The sequence below is a fragment of the Chelonia mydas genome, chromosome 1, assembly GCF_015237465.2.
Source record: "Chelonia mydas isolate rCheMyd1 chromosome 1, rCheMyd1.pri.v2, whole genome shotgun sequence".
Lineage (NCBI taxonomy): Eukaryota > Metazoa > Chordata > Testudines > Cheloniidae > Chelonia > Chelonia mydas.
Genome location: NC_057849.1, coordinates 9,896,509 through 9,920,143, shown reverse-complemented (window position 1 = coordinate 9,920,143; position 23,635 = coordinate 9,896,509). Strand labels below are relative to the sequence as shown.

At 55.7% G+C, this 23,635-nt stretch overlaps 1 protein-coding gene across 3 annotated transcripts in view; it reads right to left on the bottom strand.

Moving 5' to 3' along the window:
- The window catches only part of PDE2A (phosphodiesterase 2A), a 363,204-nt gene that overhangs the window by 56,010 nt on the left and 283,559 nt on the right, over nucleotides 1–23,635 (bottom strand). For all 3 annotated transcript variants that reach the window (XM_037914731.2, XM_037914822.2, XM_043527204.1), the window contains 5 exons: nucleotides 19,482–19,591; nucleotides 18,720–18,775; nucleotides 12,176–12,235; nucleotides 1,145–1,304; nucleotides 182–234 (listed from right to left, as the gene is read on the bottom strand). In XM_037914731.2, coding sequence (XP_037770659.1) covers nucleotides 182–234; nucleotides 1,145–1,304; nucleotides 12,176–12,235; nucleotides 18,720–18,775; nucleotides 19,482–19,591 — 439 coding nt within the window. The remainder of the gene's footprint in view (nucleotides 1–181; nucleotides 235–1,144; nucleotides 1,305–12,175; nucleotides 12,236–18,719; nucleotides 18,776–19,481; nucleotides 19,592–23,635) is intronic.

Here is a 23,635-nt window from a genome sequence, read left to right as displayed (position 1 = left end):
ACCTGCCCAGCGCTAGGAACACTCCGGCAACACTAGGTCACGGGCAAAGCAAGGCCCCGCTCCGCTGCCCCGCTGAGGTCAATAGTAAGGCTGCCCTGGGTCTCCCTGCGAGGCGGATGGGGCAGAACGGTCCCTCCCTGGGAGGTCCGTCGCGGTGAAAGCAAAGCACCCAGGTACTTACATAGTTAATGACCTTGAGCTGGAGCGAAGCCGCGTCGAGGTCGTACAGCTCCCCTGCAAGAGCAACGAGCAAGAGCGTTGGCCGGTGTGATGGGCTGGCGGGAGGGAGTTAAGCCAGAGACCCTGCAGCGCCTGCCCGGGAAGCCAGGTAGCACGACTAGCTAACCCAGCCGGAACCAGCTCGCCGGGGTGGGCACTGGCCATTCCGGAAAATCCGGCACCGTAACGGTCTTGCTGGTGACTCCCCTCCGCCGCCCCGTCCCCTTCAACATTCATTGCCCACCAGCCGGAGGATGGTCAGTTCTTGGCGCTCCTGCTCCCTATGGCGTGGTGGGAGCTGCCAGGCTGAGTCAGGCCACAGGCTTCCCCACCTGCCTGACACTCACAGAGACCTGGGCACCAATTTGTTCATTCTCTCCTCTGCCCCGGGAGGCCGATCAGTGTCAGGAGCCAGGGGAAACCGAGGCACCGAGCGAGGCAAGAACTAGCCCACTATCTCCTAGCCACAGGGGCAGAGCCAGGAATCAGGGCCCAGTACTTGCCTCCTTTCACATCAAGTCCAAATACAGCTAGATTGGGCCTTGGAATCCAGCAGCCCGGGCTCCAATCAGCGGACAGCCCCAGGTGGGAAAGGGCCATGGGGCAAATGTCTCTGTAGGGTGGGCAGATCCTTGATGGCCGAGACTGCATCCGTCCAACCGCCCGCTCCCCACAGCTCCAGGGTGCTCAATATCACACAGGGACTGGGCTGCTGCTCCGGGGCAGCTGGGCCTGACTGGCCCCAGGTCCCGTCCACCAGAGCGACTCCTCCATGCCCCGGTCCTTGGATGCAGCCTGGGCCACGTGCCAATGGCAACGACCCCATATGTGGGCGCTGGCAGCTCTAGAGAAGGGGGCTCCTGCTCTGCGGTGCCTGCCAGCCCCCCTCAGTGCTCAGGCCCCTCTTGAGCTGTCCCCCGCTTACCACACAGCTGCAAGATCTTGCGGTCCAGGTCGCTGTAGCCGCTGTGTGTTGCCCTCTCCGTCTTGGCCAGGGAATTCTGGGACGAGCTGGTGGACAGGCTGACCTGGGGCCAGGGCTGCAGCTTCTGGAGGGTTTGGACACGCCGGTACGCCACCAGGACCTGCAAGGCACAAGCAGGTGGGGGTGGGGGGAAAGAGGTCAGCGGAGGGGAGCTGTTCCCATTCCTCCTGGAACCCGGCCCCCTTCCCATCCGTTAGGGGCTTATTCCGTGCACCATACACTGGGCAGGGCTGGTTACATACAGAGCTTGGGTCAGGCTGTTCTCTTTCCTAGCCACGAGGATGGGGAGAGAAAACTGCGTCAAGCCTCAAACGCCATGTAAACCTTCCCCTCCCTGCACGTGGCCCAGTTCCCACTCACACGCCCAAGTGGCCTGCATATGGCCATGCCCTCGTTCCAGACCACCAGCCTAGGACCAGCTCCTGGGGGAACTTCAGGGTCTCAGTCTGGGGGTGATGGAAAGAGGAGGGGGTAGAGCCTGGGGGACATTCTGGAGCAAGGAAGGGATGGACTCCGCCACAGTGAGGAGAACCAGGCGGCTGGAACAGAAAGTGAACCAGCTTTTGGGGATCCGGGAGCTGACAGATGCTGTGTGTGTGGATACCGAGGTGAGAGGCACTTTAGAACTACGGTGGCTTAGATTAGATTAGATACTGAGAAGTGAATTCACCTTGCCAGGTAGATCTGCACCACTAGGGCTGAGAATTAAACCCAGTATGAGAAAACAGTTTCCTTAAAGTTTTTTATTCTTGTCCCTTTTAAATAATAAGACAAGACAGTCGTCTCCTTCCTTAAATCGCTGTTGTAATAAATCCACTGTTATTATTTTTTATATTAAAGAAGCACCTAGAATCCCCAACAAAAGCCAGACCCTTATTGTGCTAGAAGCTGTACACACAACACACACACAGAGTGAGATATGGTCTTTTGTCCCCGAACCCCTTTGAGGAAGTCTCAGAAAGCTAGAGAACCACAAAAGGTAAGGTTTATTCCCCTCTCTTTTACAGAGCTCACATTCTTCCTTCTCCTCTTTCTCCGCCCTCCCTTTCCTTTCCGCTGGTGCATCCTGGGAATTGTCGCTCCTGGACTCAAAGCTCCAGGAACCACCTAGAAACCGACTTACAAACCGGGGTAGAGATCTGCTCCTAGCTAGATACAACACACCCTTCCCCTTCCGAACAACCATTGTCAGACTTCAAACTGCCATTGAGTCCAGCAACAAAGTTTTCCAATCTTAGAATCATAGAATATCAGTGTTGGAAGGGACCTCAGGAGGTCATCTAGTCCAACCCCCTGCTCAAAGCAGGACCAATCCCCAATTTTTGCCCCGATCCCTAAATGGCCCCCTCAAGGATTGAACTCACAACCCTGGGTTTAGCAGGCCAATGTTCAAACCACTGAGCTATCCCTCTCCGCTTTCAGGCAGTCTCTTTTGTCTCACACTTCTCCTAGTACATGGAGAAGCAGGACCAAGACTGGGCAATGGAGCAATTCCCAAATGCTATACATTGTCCATCAGCACTATCGGTGTCATCGGGGTTCTCTGGTCCAGGGTGGAAATTAGCATTCTCTTCTCCAGCTGCTGGCGGAGGAGCTGCCGACAACCTTGAAATGTTCCATTTCTTTCCATCCATTAATCCATCCGAATCTGCTCGGGGTTCTGTTATCTGCAAAGGACACACACATCTTGAACGCCCTTCTTCTGCCTCTGAATGGCAGCTTCACACGAACAAAATCTCCAGTTTGAAATTTGTGAGGTTTAGCACCGTTCTTCTGAGCTCCGTACTGCCTGTATTTCTCCCGTGTGCTCTTAACGCTTTCGCGACTAGCTGCAAGGGAGGATTTGGTTGAAAAAAGAGAACACGCAGGCCCTTGACAGGTAGTAAGTCGTGAATTGATCTTGCATCCTCTTAACAGATGAAAGGGCGATACTCCTTTGTTGCATGCGGGGTGGCCCTGAAGCAAACAACGTTGCATGCAAAGCTTCCTTCCACGGTCTCACTTGTAACTAAGCTGCAAACTTTCTTGCACCAATCTGTTCATTCCCTCGACTAGACCATTAGCTCTCGGATGATAAAAAGCAGAGGTCCCCAAATTGTGGGGTGTTTCCCCCTAGTGGGGGGGTCCAGGCCAGCCCCATCAGGGGGCGAGGAGGGAATGCCACCCAGCCCCGCTCCGCTCCCAGCTCTGCTCTGGTCCTGCCCCCAGATGCAGCCCTGGTGCCCAGCCCCGTGCCCAGCCTCGTCCTCGACTCTGCACCTGGCTCCGCACCTGGCCCCAGCCCCGCTCCCAGCCCTCAGCCTTCATCCCTGGCTGCAGCTCCATTCCTGGCCCCGCACCCTGACCCACCCCCAGCTGCGGCCTCAGCCTCGGCCTCCTTACCCCTGTCTGTGTTTCCCCCTCCCCCCCTCGGGAGCCATGGCCCCGCTCCCAACTCAGGGTGTGTGTGTGTGGACAGGTGTAAGCGGGGTGCGACACTGAAAAGTCTGGGGACCACTGGTATAAAGAAACCAGTTTGTGCTCAATACCATTGCTACAGACCTAGTGTAGCATATCAGCAGAAGTCAACTGCATTCCACGGTCCATTACCAACTCCTTGGGAAACCTTCTCGGGTGAAAACTGATGACATGAACTTAATCACTATTTCAGAGGTCACCTTTCCAGGGAACAGAACTTCCAGCCATGTTCACGTTGAATGATAGTTTTCCAGGACTAGGAGAAATCTTTGTGTACCAGGCTGATCTTCAAATGGTCCCATTATGTCAAGAGCCAGTTTCTCTCATGGACAGTTGGGATAGTTAACTGGTGTGAGAGGGATGTTGAAGATTTTCCGTGACTTCTCACTCATAGCACAAGCCAGGCAATCCTGGATTATTTCCTCAACCTGATTGTCCAACATTGGCCACCAGAAGTCTTGTCACCCTTGTCGGTTCGACTCCTCCCCAGATGTCCTTCATGTGCCAAATGAAGCATTCCTTCTCTCAGAAGTATAGGCACAAGAAGATGGGCCAAGTCTCAACTTCCATTCATTTACAAAGGACAGCTCACATGATACGTGTCTATATGGTTGCAAGTGTTCTGATGTCATCGTCTTACAAGTCCATCCATTGACTACGTAACTCTTTAGGTCCTAAAGTACCTTGTCTTCTCTCATGGCTGTTGCCCATTCTGAGACTGATCACTCCTGGAGTTGTAGCAGAGATTAGTGCAATGGCAATCCCTTCATCTGCTTTCTCTATTGCACCCTCACGATAAGGGCAGGCGAGAGGAACAATCTGCAGTGGAGTCACTGGCTCCTGGAAGACACACTGTCTGGAAATCAAAGTCCGTTAGTTAGGTGGCCCATTTGGCAGTTCTTAAGAGTTGTTCAACCAGAACCTTGCATGGTGAGTAAAGCTGAAAGAGGTTTGTGATCAGATATTCAGCTAAATCTCCGACCCCACAGGTAGGTTCTGAAATGTCTTACTGCCCAGAAACCTGCCAGAGCTTCTTGCTCAATGACGGAATAAGATTTTTCTGGATCAGTCAGGGCTCTGGAGGTGAATGCAGTAGTGACTTCTCATCCATTTTTTAGCCGAATCAAGACAGTACCAAGAACTCACAAGCATCTGTTGTGACAATCGTTTGCTTCTAAGAGCCAGACTGCTGGAAATTGCATGATTTATCTTGTTAAAGTTGTTCTTGCACTCTCCATCCCATTCAAACTTCACGTCCTTTTCCAGGAGATGGCGCAAAGGAACTACTTTCACAGCAAATTGCTGTATTTTACAAACTTTGAATAGTAGTCGCACAATCCCGAGAAGGACCAACGTTTGTCCTTGTTTTTAGGCTCTGGTGCATCACGAATGGCTTTCACCAAGTTTGGTTTTGTTTGTATGCTGTTTCGAGAGAGTGTATGTCCTATATACGTCACTGAGTCAGTACGGAATTGACATTTCTTCTTGCTGATGGTAAGTCCATGTCTTTGAAGTTTTTCTATAACCTCTTTTAGGATGACATCATGTTCAGATTCATCTTTCAATGTCATCTAGGAAGTAAGTACCATCTCTTCTCTCTCCAAAAATGCCACGCGTCATTCTCTGGAATACAGTCGCGGCAGAGGCTAACCCAAATGGCATCGGCTGTAATTGGAACAAACTTCATGGAGTGACAAATCAAGGGTCATAAAGACTCATGCCTCCTTCAAGGTGAGCGGCGGTCCACTGATGTTGGGTAGAGCATGACAATCCACGACAATGCTGGAGTTTAGCTCTCTCAAGTCCACACACATGCAGACAGCACCACGAGGCTTCCTGGCGGGAACGACAGGAGAAAGAAACCCGTTCTGACGAATCAGCTGGTTCAATGATACCTGCTCCGCATGGTTTCAGAATCTGCTCCTGGAGTGGTTGTCTCAGTGCAATTGGTACGTTTAGCACTTTACGTTGCAGAGGGAGCATACTGTTTTTTGGCTGGATCTCATGCTTGGAACTATTTTGCAACACCTGTGGTATCGGTGAAAACTACTGGAAAGTCAGAGACGATTCCTGGTAGTGGCCTACCCTCAGTTTGCAGTACAGATCCTGTGCTACTGGGATCTCGTATCCTCTGAAGATCCTTTTGATGATTCCCTCCTAAGATAGAAACTCCCTTTTGGACTTCTTAGCTTTTCCCTTGGACATTACAGCCTTTGCACGCGAGGGCAGCTGTAAACTAGCCATTGATGGGGAGGGGAGATCCACCACATCCTCCGGGATAGATGTCGGGAGGCTGCAACTGAAGTTGGGAGCTGGCAAATACAGCAGAACTTCAAAGATACGAGCACCAGAGTTATGGGACTGACTGGTAAACTGGAGAGCAAGTGGAACTGGAAGTAATCAATCAGGCAGCAGCATACTGCACCATGCCTGTATTGCACCTTCAAGGTAGGCCCATCTGGGCTGCCTGTCCTCACCCCACCCCCACAGCAGCCATTTACAGCAAGACTGGGCCTGTCAGCTCAAGGCAGCCGGAGTCAGCAGAGCAGGAGCAGGGCTGGGGTCTGCACCGCTTTCACACCTCCCCCATACCCCGGCCTGGAGCGGGACACGCTGTTTTTACCCCCCCCCCCCCCCCCCCCGTTCCTGAGGGTCCATAAGTCTGAGGTTCGACTGTAGCACGGCGTAGAACTGGTTGGCAATTATAGTGCAAGGTGGGCGAACCAGGATCCGCTAACGTTCCTGCCTCCTGGCCCTCGACTCACCTTTGGCAGTGGTGGGGGTGATCGCCCGTCCCTGTGGGGATGCAGTTTGCCACCATCCTCATCTGTGAGAACTCCAGAAACAACGTGGATGGCAGACTTGCAGACTTCAGCAAAGGGTCCTTTTGGGTTGCGCACTGATTTCCTGGCAGGGCACATTTAAACGTCGGCCTTGTCACCAGGGCCACCGCATCTGCAGCACGGGTAGCAATGTGGTGTGTGGGAGGGTAAAGGCACCGAGGAGACAAACTTAGGCACCGCCGCCGGCTTCCTCGTTTCCCCCGGGGGTGCTCAACCCCTGCTCCGCCCCAGGCCCCGCCCCCACTCCCCCACTCCCCCTAAGGCCCCAACCCTACCCCACCTCTTCCTGCCTCCCCCCGCCTCTTCCTGCCCCCGTTCTGCCCCTTTCCTGGAGTGCGCCTCACCCTCACTCCTTCCCCTCCCCCAGCGTCTCCGGCATGCCACCGAACAGCTGATCTGCAGCAGGCAGGAGGCGCTGGGTGGGAGGGGGAGGAGCTGATCAGCCGGGCTGCCGGGGGGTGCTGAGCACCCACTGGTTCTTTTCCATGGGTGTTCCAGCCTCAGAGCACCCATAGAGTCGGCACCTATGGACTTAGGAGCTTTGCAGGCTGCAGTCTTGTGTCGGACTGCATTCGTCTCCACAGGCTGGGAGACAGCCGGTGCCTCACAGGGTGACATAGCCCTGTGGGTGGCGCTTTCTACCCGTCGGGCGGTTTCTCTAGTGTTCTCCAAGGCGAGGCATTTTATCATGAGAAGTCGTTCCGGATCCTTGGAACTGGTCATCTCCCTGACGGTCTGAGCCCTGGTCGTTTCCTCTGAGCAAGTGGCAAATTCGCAGGTTGCTCTTGACTCAGGTGAGGCAGCTACACAGAGGTCGGTGGCCTTGTGAGGCATCCGTACACGGGAATAGGACCTGCGATGCTCAGCAACAACACTGAGTCGAGGATTAAAATGATCCTCCAGGGCTCACCGTATGGAGTCGCATCTTGCCGTAAGTCAGTACCAGGAGGGAGATGCTTGAAGACTGGCTGTGACAATGCGGCAGTGTGGAGGGTAGGAAGAAGTTACAATAGGAAGCACATAGTTACAGGAGTTAGGCCTCCGTTGTGCCCAGGGGTGCAGGGGATCTCCTGGGTTAGGCACGAGGAACGGTGGAGGTGGAATTTGCATCATGGTAATAAGCGTGGAAACAAGCTGGAGATGGCTGGTGAATTGAGCAAGATTGGGGGAGAAGAATCAGCTGGTAAGAAACGCGGGTCGCAGCCTGGCTGACTGGCCCTGTACAGCTACTCTCACGATGCAGCTGGGTACTCAGAACTGCAGAGGAATTTGCCGGCTGGGAAAAAGGAGCCCAGTGAAGAAACAGGCACTGGCCCTTTGAGTTTCTCTTCTCAGCCAACCGATGGTGCAGAAAACAGCAGACAGACACACACTGGGGCGCTGTCAGCAGCTAGCTAGATACAGCACGGGCCCTGCCCGGGAGAGCTCACGAGCTAAACAGACAAAGGCAGGCTCATTATTCCCATTCTAGCAGAGGGGGAGCAGGGGCCCAGAGATTTGCCCAACAGAGGAGGAAATGTGGGTTCTATTCCTTGCTCTGATATGGACACGCTGTGGGACCTTGGGCAAGTCACTTAGCCTCCCTGTGCCTCAGTTCCCCCTCTGTACAAAGCGGCTCACTGCCCTGCCCCCGAGGGGCGTGTGAGGAGAGTGCATTAAAGATTGCGGGAAGGGCTCAGATGACATGTAACGGAGCAGTTCCCTGTCGACGCAGCAGAGGGCAGCAGTGCACAGAGACACCAGATCTAGCCAAACTCCCCGTTCCGGCTAGCACTATTCAGTCATGCCCTGCACACGGTGTGTATTGAATCTTGCCGGGTCTCTCCAGCACTCACTCAGCCGCCTTAATTGCCCGGACAAGACCGTATTGATTTTCCTATTGTCCTGGTTCCCCGGGGAGTGGCTGGGGCTTTGGCTCCTGAATGAATGGAGCTGCTTTTCTCCCACTAGCCCGAGAGCTAGCCGCAGCACCGCGGGCAAACAGCTGGTGATGTGCGGCGTTCAGAGTCCCGCTCTGGGGAAGTCTTGCCGAGAGCTGGCTTTTCTCTGGTGCTCGGCCCCGGCTCCTCGATCGTGGAGAAACCTCCCTCAGAAAGAGGGCTGGAAAAACCTGGTGTCTCCCTACACGCCGTGTCGCCACCCACCGCGGCCACTAGGAACTGCGCAGGGGCCGAGCTCAGCCCATGTCACTCCCAGTGCCCATGCCCATGCCCCCCGGCTGGAGGGCAGTCACTGCCCGCAGCCAAGCCGGCTGCAAAGGGCTCCAGCTTTCTTCATAAAACTTCACCATCAGTTTCGCTCCGCAGGCTCCAAAAAGAGCCCTTTGTCCTTTATTCCAGAACGTGTGTGACCACGTTAATTTCACCGTTGTTTGTTCTCAGCCCATTTTCCGGTCCCTCCCCCCACTTCCTTCCCCTTTGTCCCTTTTAACACTGACAATAGAGGGGAAGGGGGCAGGGAAACAAAAATTGTTTTGGTTTTCAGGTTTCGTCAGAAATAATTGGGGAAAAGATCAAAAACCGGCCTGGTCAGCAGAAGGGAGGCTTTAAAAACCCCCGTCCCTTCATCTCTCTGTGCTTTCGGGGACACTACTGTCTCCTTCCTCTCACTCTTTGGTGCCTGTGTCTGTTTTAAGCTGCAGGCTGCACGGGGCAGGGCCCATCTCTCACACTGTGTCTGTGCAGAACCTGGCACGAGCTGACCTGATCGCAGCTGGGGCCTCTACTAACTTACTGACCCGATGCCGTTGAAGTGCTAGGAGGGCGTAGAGAAGGGCAAGGGACTGTTATAAAGAATATATCTTCCATATACACGGGACCTTCTGTCCTGCGGGTCCTAAAGCCCTCGACAAACTCGCAGTTTATCCATCCCAGGGCAGGCGTTGCTCCTCGCTCTGCACTGAAGTGGTGAAACCACGTAGGAGCTTCTAGTGGCTCCCCTTTTCTATTCCCGAGGCAGCGTCCCCTCCCTTCCCAGCGGTGAGCCATGCTACAGGGAGGTTTTGGCAGAAGCCAGGTAGGGTTGGAGACTCACTCGGCAGAGCCCGTCTGGGCTAGTGCAGCAGGATAGTATTAGCCCAACAAAATCAGTGGCAAAGGTCCCATTGACGTCAGCGCATTTTGGATCAGGCCCGTCTCCTCACTGTGATGTCAGCAGGTGGACGCAATAACTGGCTCCTGGCCATTCCCCAGCTGCCGTCTGTCTGGTCCACTCAGTGACTCAGAAAACCCTGCGGCTCCAGGCTTCCCCTTTGCATGTCAATTCATATGTCCCGGGCAGCTGGGTCCCTTCCCTGGCGTGAGGCGAGCCCCGACAGGTTGGGGTGGCTGGCAGAGCGGCTGGGGAACAGGGCTCTGTGAGACGCAGCCAGGCCTCGTCCACCTGCCACGCTAGCGCCTGGGAGAGCCACAGGAGCAAACTCCGAGTCAAGCCTTCACCGCGGAGATGGGCGCTGAGCCAGGGAGCTGGACCCCCCCAGGGCTCCTAGATTCCAGAGCCAGAAGGGACCTGTGGGATCTTGCCTAAGACAGGCCAGAGAACCGCCCCCAATAATTCCCAGAGCAGACCTAGAGAATCATCCCGTCTTGATTTAAACATGGCCAGGGATGGAGAGTCCACCGCGCCCCTTGGTAAGTCGTCATGGGGGATTCTCCATCACTGACAAATGGTTCAGACTGGGGGGGGTCAATCATGCTCACTCTGGACCTGGATTTGCTGCTGTGACCAGCAGGGGGCAGCGCCACTATCAGGCAGAGGAAGGAGCCAAGAGCTCCCTGCCAAGCCATCTAGCGGGTGAAATTTCCAGGCCAACCCCAGCGGCACCCCGCCATGGCTTGGCTATTTCTCATTCCCACCACGGATGACACTCATTCTGGTCACAGCAAAGGGAGGCCTTCTAACCCAGGGGTAGCAAATGGAAAGGGAGGCCCCCTCCTGCAGACAGACACCAGCGAATGTGTGTATGCACCGATCCCACCCCAGCAGGTCCCCGCTCCCACCAATGCAGATCCTCTTCGCTCATAGAAATCCCTTGCACACCCAGAACACACCTCCCCTACACACATGTGGAGATCTCCTACACACACACACAGATCCCCTGCGCCCACACGCACATCCCCTGCGTCCATGCAGACACACACAGATCCTCTGCATATGTGCACACAAACAGACACACACACATCCCCTGCACACACACACACAGACATACAGATCCTCTGCACACATACACATCCCCTGCGCCCATGCAAACACACACAGATCCTCCGCACATGTGCACACATACACACACACACATCCCCTGTGCCCACACACACACAGAGATTCCCTGCACATGCATGCACACACACACACAAATACCCTGTGCATACATGCACGCACACAGATCCCCTGCACATACACACGCAGATCCCCTGCACACGCACACAGAGATCCCCTGCACACACCCGCACGCTGTCACGGAGTCCCCGGGCGATGCTCTGGAACTGCTCCCTACGAAGCCAGGCAGGACTCTGGGGAAGTCGCCTTTCTGTGAGCAGCCTGTCTGCAGGACACACAGCTCACCCGGCTTCCACCTTCCTGGGTCTGACCTCGGAGCATTCAGCATCCTCTGCCCCTCCGTGTGCTTCCCACAGCAAGTCCGCCCAGGCGGGCTCCTGGGGAAGCCAGAGGGTCCTGCCCCGCAATTCCGCAGTCAGACGGGACTCTCAGCCAGCCAGTAAAACAGAGGTTTATTAGACGACAGGAACATGGTCTAACACAGAGCTTACAGGTGCAGAGAATGGGACCCCTCAGCTGGGTCCATTTTGGGGGGCAGTGAGCCAGACAACCACGTCTGCCCTTCACTTCATGTCCCAACCAGCCCCAAACTGAAACTCCCTCCAGCCCCCGCTCCTCTGGTCTTTGTCCCTTTCCTGGGCCAGGAGGTCACCTGATTCCTTTGTTCTCCAACCCTTTAGCTCTCACCTTGCAGGGGGGAAGGGCCCAGGCCATCAGTTGCCAGGAAACAGGGTGGTCGGCCATTCTCTGTGTCCAGACCCCTGCACACACCTGCCCTCTAGGACTCTGCAATGATCATACACCCTTACCCCACCACCTAGATACTTAAGAACTGCACAGGGGAAACTGAGGCACCCCCACATGATTCAGAGGAACCGTTAAGAACAGTCCCGTTTCATCACACACGCACACACACACAGATCCCCTGTAGAAGCACACACACAATCCCCTGCACACATGCACACACACGCACAGAGATCCCCTGAAGATGCGCTTGCAAACACACATATACACAGATCCCCTGCACACGCGTTCACACACCAGATCCCCTGGAGATGCGTGCACACACACAGTTCCCCTGCACACTATGGGGGAAGGGTCACTGAGTCTCTTTATCCCCCAACCTGCCATCACCCCCTACAGCCTCCCCCAGGGCAAGCCGCCAGGCCATTTCCCCTCTGGCACCTAGGGTAAGGACTGAGCGCCAACGCAGGAGTCCCCTGTGGCTGACGCTGAGGCAGGCTGCCCCAGGGAGCTGGGCAGCGGGGGCCCTGGGCAGGAGTGTGACTGAGCTCCTGGGCCCCCTGGCTGACAGAGATGGCTTGTAGCCCCATCCAGCGGGGGCACCGCCAGGTGCTGGGGGAGGCGCAGGCCAGGGAGCCCCGGCGTTACTCACATGCTTCTCCAGCGCCCGCAGGTTCTGCTCGTCCGACTCGCTCAGCCGCCCACAGTGCACCTGGTGGGGCAAGGCAAGACAGTGAGGGCACGGGCACCCCCGCCAACCCCGGTCTCCCCGCCCCCAGCGCTGGGGATGGTTCTCACGGCTGACCAGCAGCCCCCCGTCTTGCCAGTCCTGCTCCCGCCCCCCGATCTGCTGAGGCCTGTGGCAACCTAGCTCTGCCAGTCCCGTGCCACGCAGCCATCGGGGAATACCTGCACGGGGCAAACAAACAGGCAACAAGAAAGCCACAGAAATGGACGTGCAGAGCTGCGCCCCCTGCTGGCAGGCACGGTGTGCCCGTCAGCTGCCTCTTGGCCAGGGGGAGGGGGCTCTGGGAACTCAGGGTGGGCCGCGGGGCGAGCAGGGGCAGAGACAATGGGCCTCCCGTGAAGCCCTGACGAAATCAACACGCCTTTTGCCAGGCACTTCCAAGGAGCCAGGGTTTTGCCCCAGGCCACAACAATCTCTGGGCCAGAGTCTCAGCGGGCGTAAAGCGGAGCAGCCTGGCTGATGTCCCAGGAGCGCCCTGGCGCGCACCACCCGACCAGCTGGCCCTTTCCCAGAGCACCATCCCGCCCAGAGCGCAGCCGACTCTCCCGCCAGAGCCCTGCTCTGCTGGCTGCCCTCGGCCTCTCTCGCACCCTTAGCCTCCCCGTGCTGCAGGTCCAGCAGGGACACCATGGGGTCCAGATAACCCACCTGTGCCTCGAGCTCAGCCCTGCTGCCGGCAGGCTACGGGAGAGCAGGGAGCACCGGAGACATCACCCTGTTCTCCAGAGAGCCGTGAGCCCACTTCCAAACACCCCTGAACCGTGGGGCCATCTCTAGCCTCCAGCTAGTAGCCTGCAGCCACCTGGATAAGCGCTGGCTGCTCAAACCAACTGTACTTAAGGCATTTGCCCACAGCTAGCGGCCATCAGACCGGGAACGGTCCAGCCAGCCAGGCTGCTGTCAGCCAGACTACACCGAGCAAATTAAAAAGCCACCCCTGGGCCGGTCCTTTAAGCTGGGACATTAATGAGCATTGATAACAGCACTGACAAGGCTAGCTTGCACCTTCCCAGCTCCTTCTGCACACAGGTCTCAAAGGCCTTTACGGACACCAATGCGTTAAGCCTCCCAACCGGCCCAGGAGGTAGGTCAGTGTTTCTATCCTCACCCGACAGTTGGGGAAACTGAGGCAGGGAGCAGGGAAGCGGCTGCCCTCAGTCTCTCCGGGCGTCGGTGACAGAGCGGGGAATGGCATCCAGGAGTCCTGAATTTAGCAAGCCTGACTCCCAGCCCGGTGCCACATTGCAGTCGCTCTGAAGAACGGTTTTTCTCCAGGAACCAACTGCTATATTGACTCCCAGGCTGTCTCCATCAACCCCAGGGCCTTGTTCGACTCTCGCTCACACAGGTGGGAATCGGGAGGAACTCCAAGGAAACCCATGGAGTTTGCAGCTGCAAAGCCGGCACCACTGGCCGCAGGCCCAGGCCCGTAGCTCTGTAACAGCTGGTCTCACTGCGCTGACTTCAGACGTCCAGCAACGCCGGCAGCAGTGCAGATGGGCTCAGGCTTCATCAGCCACGGCCGGAAGCGTCACTTCGCCCAGCCAGGCAGCTGGCCCGAGACTAGCTCCCCGTCCACGCTGGCTTGTCCAGACTGTGCTGGATTAGGACAGCTCCGCCTGCCGTTTCCAGCTCCTCTTTCCAATCCCTAGGGGGCGACAGCCAGCAGAGCAGCTGCACAACAAGAGAGCAACGCTTCGTTGGGGAAAAGCAGCCCTGGAGCTTGACCCAAAGGGGGCGCTTTCCTTTGACCCCCAACGGGCTCTGGATCAGCAGCTGGAGCCGGCAGATGAAGCGGTAACTTCTGTAACATTTTTATGATGCCTATGCGTGCCTCAGTTTCCCTCCTGTAGTTTGCATTACTGCCCAGTGGAGGCAAAAGGGTTAAGTCTGCCCTTGGGGCAGAGCAGGGGACAGGAGGTATGTGCCTGGCCTTGCTGTAGCAGCGACTGGGTCGTGCAAGAGCTGGCTGGGACCTATTCAGAGCAGCCCCCTCGCCATGCAGGAGAGCTTAAGCCAGTCTCCGTGTGGCCGCCCATTACGGAAGAGCGGGTCCCCGTGGGCGAGAGCTCTTGTGGTGAGGTCGATTCGCACCCGCTCAGGACCCACCCCTGCCCTGCGGGAAAGGCTGCGGGTCGTGGTGTGGTCGGACCCCGGTGTTATTCAATGGACTCCACCCTCGGGCGCAGGTGGGCTGCTGGAGGCACCTGCGTTACGCAAAGGCACCAGGATGGGCCTAGACGCTGGGTCTCATAACGCCTCCCTGCCGCTAACTCACCGGTGTTCGGAGAGCACGTGGGATCTGTGGGGAAATGGTGCTGGAGAAAGGCAGCACTTGGGGACTAACTGATCAGCAAAAACCTTTCCAAAGCAACCCAGATTCGCTTGCCCCCAAGGCCAGAAAAACAAACGGAGAGCCCCGCCGGGCGTCAGTCAGCGAGGCGCTGCTTGGCTCCGGCACCTCAGGGCCAGGATCCTGCTCCGACCTAGAAAGGGGGTTTGCCAACCGGCTCAGAGCTCTCCATGCCGGCCACTGCAGCCGGGCTAAGACGTAAATTCACCCCAATACATGACGGGTGGCAGAGCATGGATGTGTGGGTGTGTTTGTGTGCGTGGCGAGATCACAAGAGTGCAGTGTGTGCGTCAACAGTTTTGCACCATGTGTCTCTTGTGATCACATATTCCCTGGCTCCCGTGAAGAACCGCTCGGGTTCATGAGCTCTCTTTCTCCAATTCACAGTAGCGGCTCTCAGCCACCCACCAGCTGCCCCACTTCGCCGCACATCGCTCACACTAGGTACCCGGGAAATGACAATCACTGGCACACCTGAAAAGAGATGCCAGGTGCACTGCCAGAGAGACAGAGAGGAGATAGCTTCCACTCCTGCCTGCCCTGCAGCGTCCCCGGGGCAGCCAGCCGCAGTCCTCAGCTCTCAAGTCCCCAGACTCAGAGGGATTTGGGGGTCAGTGCTCCCTTTGCAGCTGGAACCCATCTGTGGGCCAAGCTGTGTGTGTAGAATTCGCACTCGTGTGTTGGAGCCCGTGCGTATTGGAACATGTACCCCTGTGTGTTACTGCACGTGTGCGTTAGAACAGGTACCCCTGTGTGTGTCTGTCTGTGTACCACCATCTGTCTGCCACGCACGTGTGTGTGACAGAACATAGGCATGTGCGTGGCAGACAGATGGGGTCACACACACAGAGAGGCGGTGGGTATTTTCTTTGCTTCTCGATTCCAATCCCGTCCCGCTCTTTCAGATTGGTGTGTGTGTCGCTCCTAGCTCGTTACGGTCTCCAATTAATTAGTGCTTTGCTCTTAGCAACTGCTTGGAGGCTGACAACATTGACAAGTTGGGCCAAAACGGCATCCAAGAACGGCACGGAGAGGCTCCTTACACTTCGTTGTTCCAAGGAGCTGAACGGGTGCCAGGCGCTTTCCATGGGAAGCAGCGAGGGCTCCGCTTCCCCGCTCGGCTCCGAGAAATCAGGCAACACCAGCGAGTGGATGGGCTCTTTGCTCTCCTAAATCAGTCATTAGCTAACGGAATCACCTGCTCTCAGGGGGGGCTTGCTGCCACTGGGAAGTGGCATGAGTGAATTAGAGCGTGAGCGGTTCGAGAGGAGACGCAGCGTGAGAGTCGTCGGATTGGCAGATCTTCCCACGGAGCTTCCCTCCCCTGGAGTCTCCGGAAGGGTGCTGGACACAGTGGGGAAAGCCACTGACCAAATATCCCAGGCCGAGCTCTGACTCCGAGGTGGAAGAAGAGCCGAAGACTCTTTGGCGTCTGTGTCCCTGTTGGTGTTTTACAGGGCTGGGCACCAGCATCAAGCCCTTAGACAGCCTTTTAAGAGTGTCTCCATTAGGGTTTTACATCAGATCAGCTGAGTGAAACTGGCTCAGCTCTTTTAGCCCAGGGCAGGCTCCCGAGTGCAGTGACTGTATTTCCATAGTGCCCGTGGAGTGAATGGAGCTGGACAGACCAGGGACATGACCCAGGACCTGCCCCTGGGAGCCGAAATTGGACGGAGCCCCATGGAGCTGCACCTGCAGCCTCTTTGGGGCTAGATCTGAACTCTGCCACTTGGGAGGTGGGGACAGGAAGGAGGGAGAAGGGGGCTGAGGATGGACAGAGGGGAAGGGATTTACCTATGCGAAAGGGCGCAAGTGTGCCACGCAGAGATGGCTTTGTGCAATGGGCAAAGGGCGGCCCAGGACCTCCCAGGTCCCCTGCTACTGCAGGCAGCCCTGTTGTATAATGCTGGTCTGAAATCTATAGAACTCTGTCTTAAAACTCGCCTGTGCCCGACCATCATGCCAGGAACGGACTCTGCGAACTGGGATCAGCCCCCAGGTAGGCCCTCTCCAGCCTGTGTCAGCCATTTGTCTCTTTTCGACACTCTGGCGATGCTTGTCTCGCGTGTCATGCCAGCAAAGTCCCCCTGAACTGAACAGCCTGGATCGCGTGTGGGAAAGGGCATATGTGTACGTCACATAGGTGGGCCCACGTGTTTGCCTCGGGCCTGTGAAAAACCCGCGGGAGCCTACCATCGCTGGGAGCGGGCCCGCCTCGCGCATCTGCTACGTGCACGGAGGGGCCGCACGGCAGAGAGAGTGAACACGTCACATCTGTGCGAGCCCGCGGCACGTACGTGAACACACGTGTACGTGAACAGCGGTGGGGCTCTCCTGCCAGGGCTGGGAGTGCTCCCCAGCGACGGGGCCAACGCGTGAGTTTGTGAAAGGTCAGTGCTCATTAATCATCTTAATTCCTTTTTAATAAGCACTGGAGACAATCTCTTGCTGCTCGTCTTCCTCCGTAATCCACTTAAACCATCCTCTCTCCCTGCTCCTTGGGCTGATTAGCAGAAGCCGTGCTCCCCAATGGCGTCAGAGCCTTTCCAGGGCCAGGCCCAGGAGGTATGTCCCAAGAGGCAGACAGGGCTCTTTGTTAACCTTGCATTTCATCTCGCTGCTCCCTTCCCGTGCGCCTCTGACTGGGAGGAATCCACTTCAACGCAAGCGTTCAGAAGAGCTCACTCCTGCCAGGCTCCCGGCCCCCGCCGGGCCCATCGCAACAGCCTGCCTGGCACACGGCTAATTGCTATCACCCCAGGAGCCGCCGGTTGCCGCGCTCCCTCTACCAGCCAGCCAGCCCGCAGCTCCCTGCGCTACACTGTGCGTGCTGACTGTACGGGAGCAGTTCACGCCGAACGGAGCGGCTTCCGATCCAGAACGGCCCCGCGGCCAGGCGGGACTCCACAGACATACGCAGGAATCGAACCCCGGCCCTCTGTTCCAAAGACACTCACCTCCCATCTCCAGCTGCAGTTTAGTGCCCGGTGCACCCCGGAGGGGGCAGCGGAGACACAGGCATTAGCCAGTGCCTGGCTCTGTGGCCCCGTGGGGAGTGGAGCAGGTAGGGGCCCATGCTGAGTGCCCCCTGCTGAGGACGGGGGTCCAGCGATGGCTGACGGGCTTAGCTTTACCTTGACTCCTCTCAGCAAGGGGCAGCGCATTCATGCTGACTGTTCCTAACCCAGCAGGGGGCTGATCTGTCCGGTCACGGCCAGGCACCGGTGTGGCCCCGGGGTTCCATTTCACAGAAGAAAAATGACTGGCCCCCTCCGCAGTTCTACCCCTTCGCCCGCAGGGGGAGCCAGGGAGCAGCACATGCCGCTGGGGGCCTGGGAGCAAGGCGCCCTCAGTTCTCCGGCTTCACCTATAGAGGGAGCCAGCGAGCTTCCGTTCCCGTGTCCGCTAGGCCTGGGTTTCCACCGGGCCGCCCCAGGCTGGTCACTGCTAAAGGTAACGGGGAGCAGCGGCAGCCATGAAGGATGCTCCGGGCAGCCCAGAGAAGCCATCCACCCCATGTACCCCTCAGGAATCAACGCTTTGTATGGCCAGACTTGTGAGATCTGCCCCTCAGCCGGGGGCACCCATGTGAGGACACAGCCGTGGCAGGGGGGCAATCCTGGGCACCCAAGTATGGAGGCTGCCCTCGCCCTGCCACCCCCAGGGCCCCGCGGTGGGCACATCCCATGCACCGATCAGATCCAAGCCCTTTCTGCAGCTGACGGCCACAAGGAGAAGTGCCTGTCAGTCCCCTGCAGGGACAGGCCCAGGGCCCAGGGCAGCAAAACACCCTCCCTTTCCGCCTGAGCTAAAGCCCAAGGAGCACGTGGCGGGGCCACGGTCACCAGGCTGAGAGAAGCCAGCGTATTGGTGCTGTGTGGGGCTAAGCAGATGCTGCATTCCACTGCGTAGGTTCCTGCGTCGTATGGGGGGCCGGTTGGGGGTTGTGGGACCTGTCTCGAAGGGCTGTGCAATCCTTCAGCACAGACCCCTCTGTATACAAAGGCTGGACCCAGGCTATGTCTTGGCTGTCCAGTTCCTCTGACCTGCCCCCTTCCAGCTTTCTCCCCTTCACACTAGCTCCCATTCACTTACCAGGATGACAGCGACCACCTCCCCCGAGTCCTTGTCCACCAGCGGGTTTATCAACACTGCAAAGCAAGACAGCAAAGTCAGCCCAGTGCGGAGGAGATTGAAAACTAGGGCGATAATAGGGGAAGCAGGATGGGGACACATGCTGGCATTTGCAGACTTTGTGATCTCTGGTGAGATACCACAGATGAGTAGCTATCCATCCATCCACCTCATGTACGCTCCTTTCCATCCATCCATCCATCCCTCCCTCCCATGTAACCTCCACTCCATCCATTCATCCATCCATCCCATATTCCCTGCTCACCATTCATCCAACCCATACACCCCATTATCTATCCATCCATCCCATGTACCCTGCTCTCCATTTCTCTATCCATTCATCCATCCCATGTACCCCCCTCCACCTATTCATCCAACCCATGTATCCCCCTCTCTATTCCTCCTTCCCTCCCTCCATCCATCCCATGTAGCCCCCCTCATCCATCCCACATCCATCCGCCCATGCACCCCATGTTCCCCTCTCTCCATCCATCCATCCCCGCATCCACCCCATGTTCCCTCCTCTCCATCCATTGACCTATCCCATGTGCTTCGTGGTCTGTCTCTCCCTCGTACCCCACGGCAGAGCTGTTGATCGATCTCTCTGTGCCCCGCACGTATCACTGCAGTAACTGAGCACTAGTCCATCAGAAACGCAGAGGATGAGACACGAGGACTCCTGCTCCCCCACCCCCACGTTGTCCCACCCCGGCCTCTTCCTACCTTGCTTATCAGGAGGCAAAGGTGCCGCCAGGCTGCCCATCGGTTTGCCCTGGAGCTCCGACTGGGGCAGCCCATTGCATCCCACCTGCTTCTGCTTGAGGACGGCATCTCTGGAAGCACAAGAGCAGAAGGCACAGCTCTGAGCCAACCCGGGCACAGATGGCGCTCCAAGGAGAGCTGCTGGAGAATCAGGCGCAGGCTCCCCTAGCCACCAGGGATGGGATGGAGACAGCCTGCCCCGGCCTGGGAGACAGGCACTCTGACTGGCACCCCTGGCAGTGCCAGAGTGCTCAGAGCTAGCACCTGACCCGCCGGGAACCAGGGCCGAGCGGGGCGAGTGGGTGGCACTCCACTTAGGCCAATGGCACTTGTTTCTCTGGCTGGAATTGGGCTAACAAGTTTAGTCTCAGAAACGAGCACTAGAGACAGGGCCAAATGCATCACCAAGGCTGAACCTTGCCCTGCTTGGGGCTGGAATTCATCCACAAACCCAGATTTGAATTTCTGTGATTGGAAAAAATCCATTGGAAAAAGCAGGGGGCCTGAACCCCAACCAACGAGCACTTGAATCAACTGATTGCATCCAATATTCCTGTACTGTCACAGTGGATAGAGTGAGGGCTTTTCTGGAAGCAGGTGACACGCTGGTGATCCATCTCACTGTGAAATGTCTGTATGAACCCTACATTGATATTATGCTTTAAAGTCTGTGACCAACCAAAGGGAGACAGGAGGGCAGGCAGATCTGTCCCCAGGTCTCCAGCTTAAATTAAGCAGGGTGGAATCAAAACACTGGAAGCGCCATTTACATACGAACCGGCAGGGGGCCATAGGAAGTCTCCAGGAAGCAAACAACAGCAGGAAACCTTCCTGGCTCTTGATATAGAGACTTTGGGGTCACATAAGGGGGCAAAAAGACATTTGCATTATCCCTCTCCTGCGGGAACACAAATAAAGCAGCATTTTGAAGCAGGAAGGATGGATCCTGGCTGGAAAAGCCAGTCACGCTGGAGAAGGCGCTGGAAGCTGGGAAACCGTCTTGACCAAGAACTCGAGCTGATTACATTGGGGTTTTAGTCTTAGAAGCCGGCTTTTCTTTGCTTGTAACCCTTCCTGTTGTCACTCCTTGTACTTGGCATCACCTAACCCAGAGACTTTTTGTTTAATAAACGTGTTTCACTTTTACTATAACCCCACTCCTGCTGGGAAAGAAGAGTGTTTGTCAAACAGCAGTTAAATTAATCAGCGGCGGTGCCGTGACTCCTAAAGGAGCAACAAATGTAAGATCATCTGCGAACGCAGAATGACAGAGGCTGTGCATTGCAGAGAGACATCTCTGAGCAGCTCAGGCTGGAGTTCCCTGAATGTCTCTGCTCGGCGCGGTTAAGGCAGGTAACGTCTCTGTCACGCTGTCTGGAGCGGCTTGCGACCGGGAGTGCAGACCTCAGGGCAGACTGTCAGAACACAGGGCAGACACCCCTAACCGGCCCTGTGTTCTGTAATTAGATTTCACCAAGCCAGTAACAAATGTGAACTCCTGGGTCACTCTACCAGGCTTACCATGGAGTCACAGCCCGTCCCCTTACACTCTCCAGTCTATCTGGCCATCCAGACAAACTGGACTTTGTGACAGGTTTCAGAGTAACAGCCGTGTTAGTCTGTATTTGCAAAAAGAAAAGGAGGACTTCTGGCACCTTAGAGACTAACCAATTTATTTGAGCATAAGCTTTCGTGAGCTACAGCTCACTTCATCGGATGCATAAGTAATGGCAAAGTTCTTGGTTCGGGCTTGTAGCAGTGATAGAATAAACTGCAGGTTCAAGTCAAGTCTCTGGAGTCCATCCACAGCTGGGATGGGTCATCAGTCCTTTCTTCAGTCCTGCTTCTTACCTCTGGAGGAACTTTGCTAAACACTGAAGCATTGAAGAAAGGACTGATGACCCATCCCAGCTGTGGATGGACTCTAGAGACTTGATTTGAACCTGCAGTTTATTCTGTCACTGCTACAAGCCTGAACCAAGAACTTTGCCATTACTTATGCATCTGATGAAGTGAGCTGTAGCTCACGAAAGCTTATGCTTATGCTCAGATAAATTGGTTAGTCTCTAAGGTGCCACAAGTACTCCTTTTCTCTTTGGACTTTGTGATGCACCAAAAATCACACCACCTCAAGTTTCTCCCAGCCTCAAGAGACCAGTCACTTACCCCAGATCAATCAGTACTCCAGATCTTACACCATAGACAACACTAGCAGGAAAATAAACCTATAGTAAATTAACTAAAGATTTATTAAATTAACTAAATTAAATTAACTAAAGATTTATTAGCTAAGAAAAAAGATTGAAAATTATTGAGAGGTTAAAGCAGGGAAACAAGTGAGCCATAGCTTGTAATTCCAAATGGTGGTAGTGATGTAATAAACTGCCAGTTCCCCAAAGTCTTTTCAGGGTACCCGGATGGTCTCTGGGGATCTCTGCTTTGCATCTGGTACCTTTCCTTGTAAGAGTCCAGACAGTCCAGAGAGGAAGGCTCTTTCTTTGAATCCATTCTTATATCTTCTTCTGAGAGAAGGCAAGCTGACCGTCTCTCTACCCACTGGGCTTTTCCTTGGATGACGGGGAGTGAGGAAGGCACTTAATCTTTTGACCTCCAATATCCACATAATGGCCACTTGCTTTGAAATCAGCATTTGCTGTTAAAGTCCTTAAGTCTGTCATTAGCATTTCCCAAGATGTCTTGGAAGGGTTGTTTAGTTACAGGGTATACGCAACGTGAATGTTCGGTATTGCATTCTAACAGGAACAGAGACGTGAAAACAGCACAAATAACGTCCCATTCGTTTTCATGAAGTTCACACACCCCATACACCGTTATACAGCTCGCCGGTACTTTGATCTATACTAACACACAACTGAATCAACCCGAATACGCTCTAGCATGGCCTGGTCTGCCAGTGCCGCAGTCTGGACCAGTTTGCTGAGGAGGAAGACAGGCTGGCGTGGCAGGGAGCTGACCCACAGTCATATCTCTAGCAAAGCTCCCTCGTGCTGAGGCAGAGAGGTAACACCGGGGCCTGCAGCGTGTTACAATCCCCAAACGCCAGGCTGTCGGAGAGCCAGATCCAAGTCCTGCAGCCTGGCCTCAGCTCTCGGCGGGTCACAGAACCGTAGACTCTGACCCACCCGCGCAGCAGGATCCTAGGACCAGGATCCAGAGCGCTTGCTGACCCGAGTCAGACTGATTTGTGTGTGGACAGAAAAGGGGCTGGGGCTCAAACCGGAGTGACAGCCCAGGCTCAGAGTGCAGTGTACAGTACAATTCCACAGCGGTGCTCCGGGCTCTTTCAGGATGAACCACTCCATCGATACAGGATCATGAGCTATTTTCAGTCTGTGCCCTGCCTGTCCCAGTCTTGTCCACTTTAAAGCCCGGCTCGTCTAAACTAGTTTGGAGGAGCGCATGTGACCATGTTCATGTGTCCCAACCTTCATCCCCGGAGCAAGAGTGAATGTCTGTGCTAGGTCAAAATCCTGTTCCAGATTCACACCCTGGTCCCCAAGGGGTTTCCAGGAGCAATTTCCTCATTAATTACATAGAGAGAAATGTAGTCAGCAGTCCTCTAGCAATGGGCATCTCCTTTGTTCTGGGATCTGACAGCCTCTCTCTCCTGGTTGTGAAGATAGAGTCTTTGGGATGAAACGAACTACAATGATTTATTTCTTTTAACATAGAAAAGAAAAACCCATATGCTCGTCTAAGTGGTGACCTGCCCACCTGAAATCCCCCTGGGCTGTAGGACATTTTTGCCTGCAGTTTGTCTGTACGAAGGAGACTGCATCTCTGATCCTTGCGTCCACCAGGTCAAAGGCAACCACGGTATTGTTACGATACGTAAGAACCAGCAGGGCAAGGAAATTCTTTTAGCATGCAGCAATTCATCCTTCCCACTAGGGGCAGCACATGCTTGGGTCACCTTTGGGAGGAATGTGATGAGGGAGGGTGCCCCCTGCAGGCCAGGAGGGCTAGAAAGTTAGCAGCTGAGCGGCCCAGGGGTGACTCTTACGGCTGTGCTATTTCAAGGGCTACCGGCCACCGGCAGTACTGTCCACCTGCAGGAGTGCTGATGACACGATCCATGTCTGAATGGACCTGTC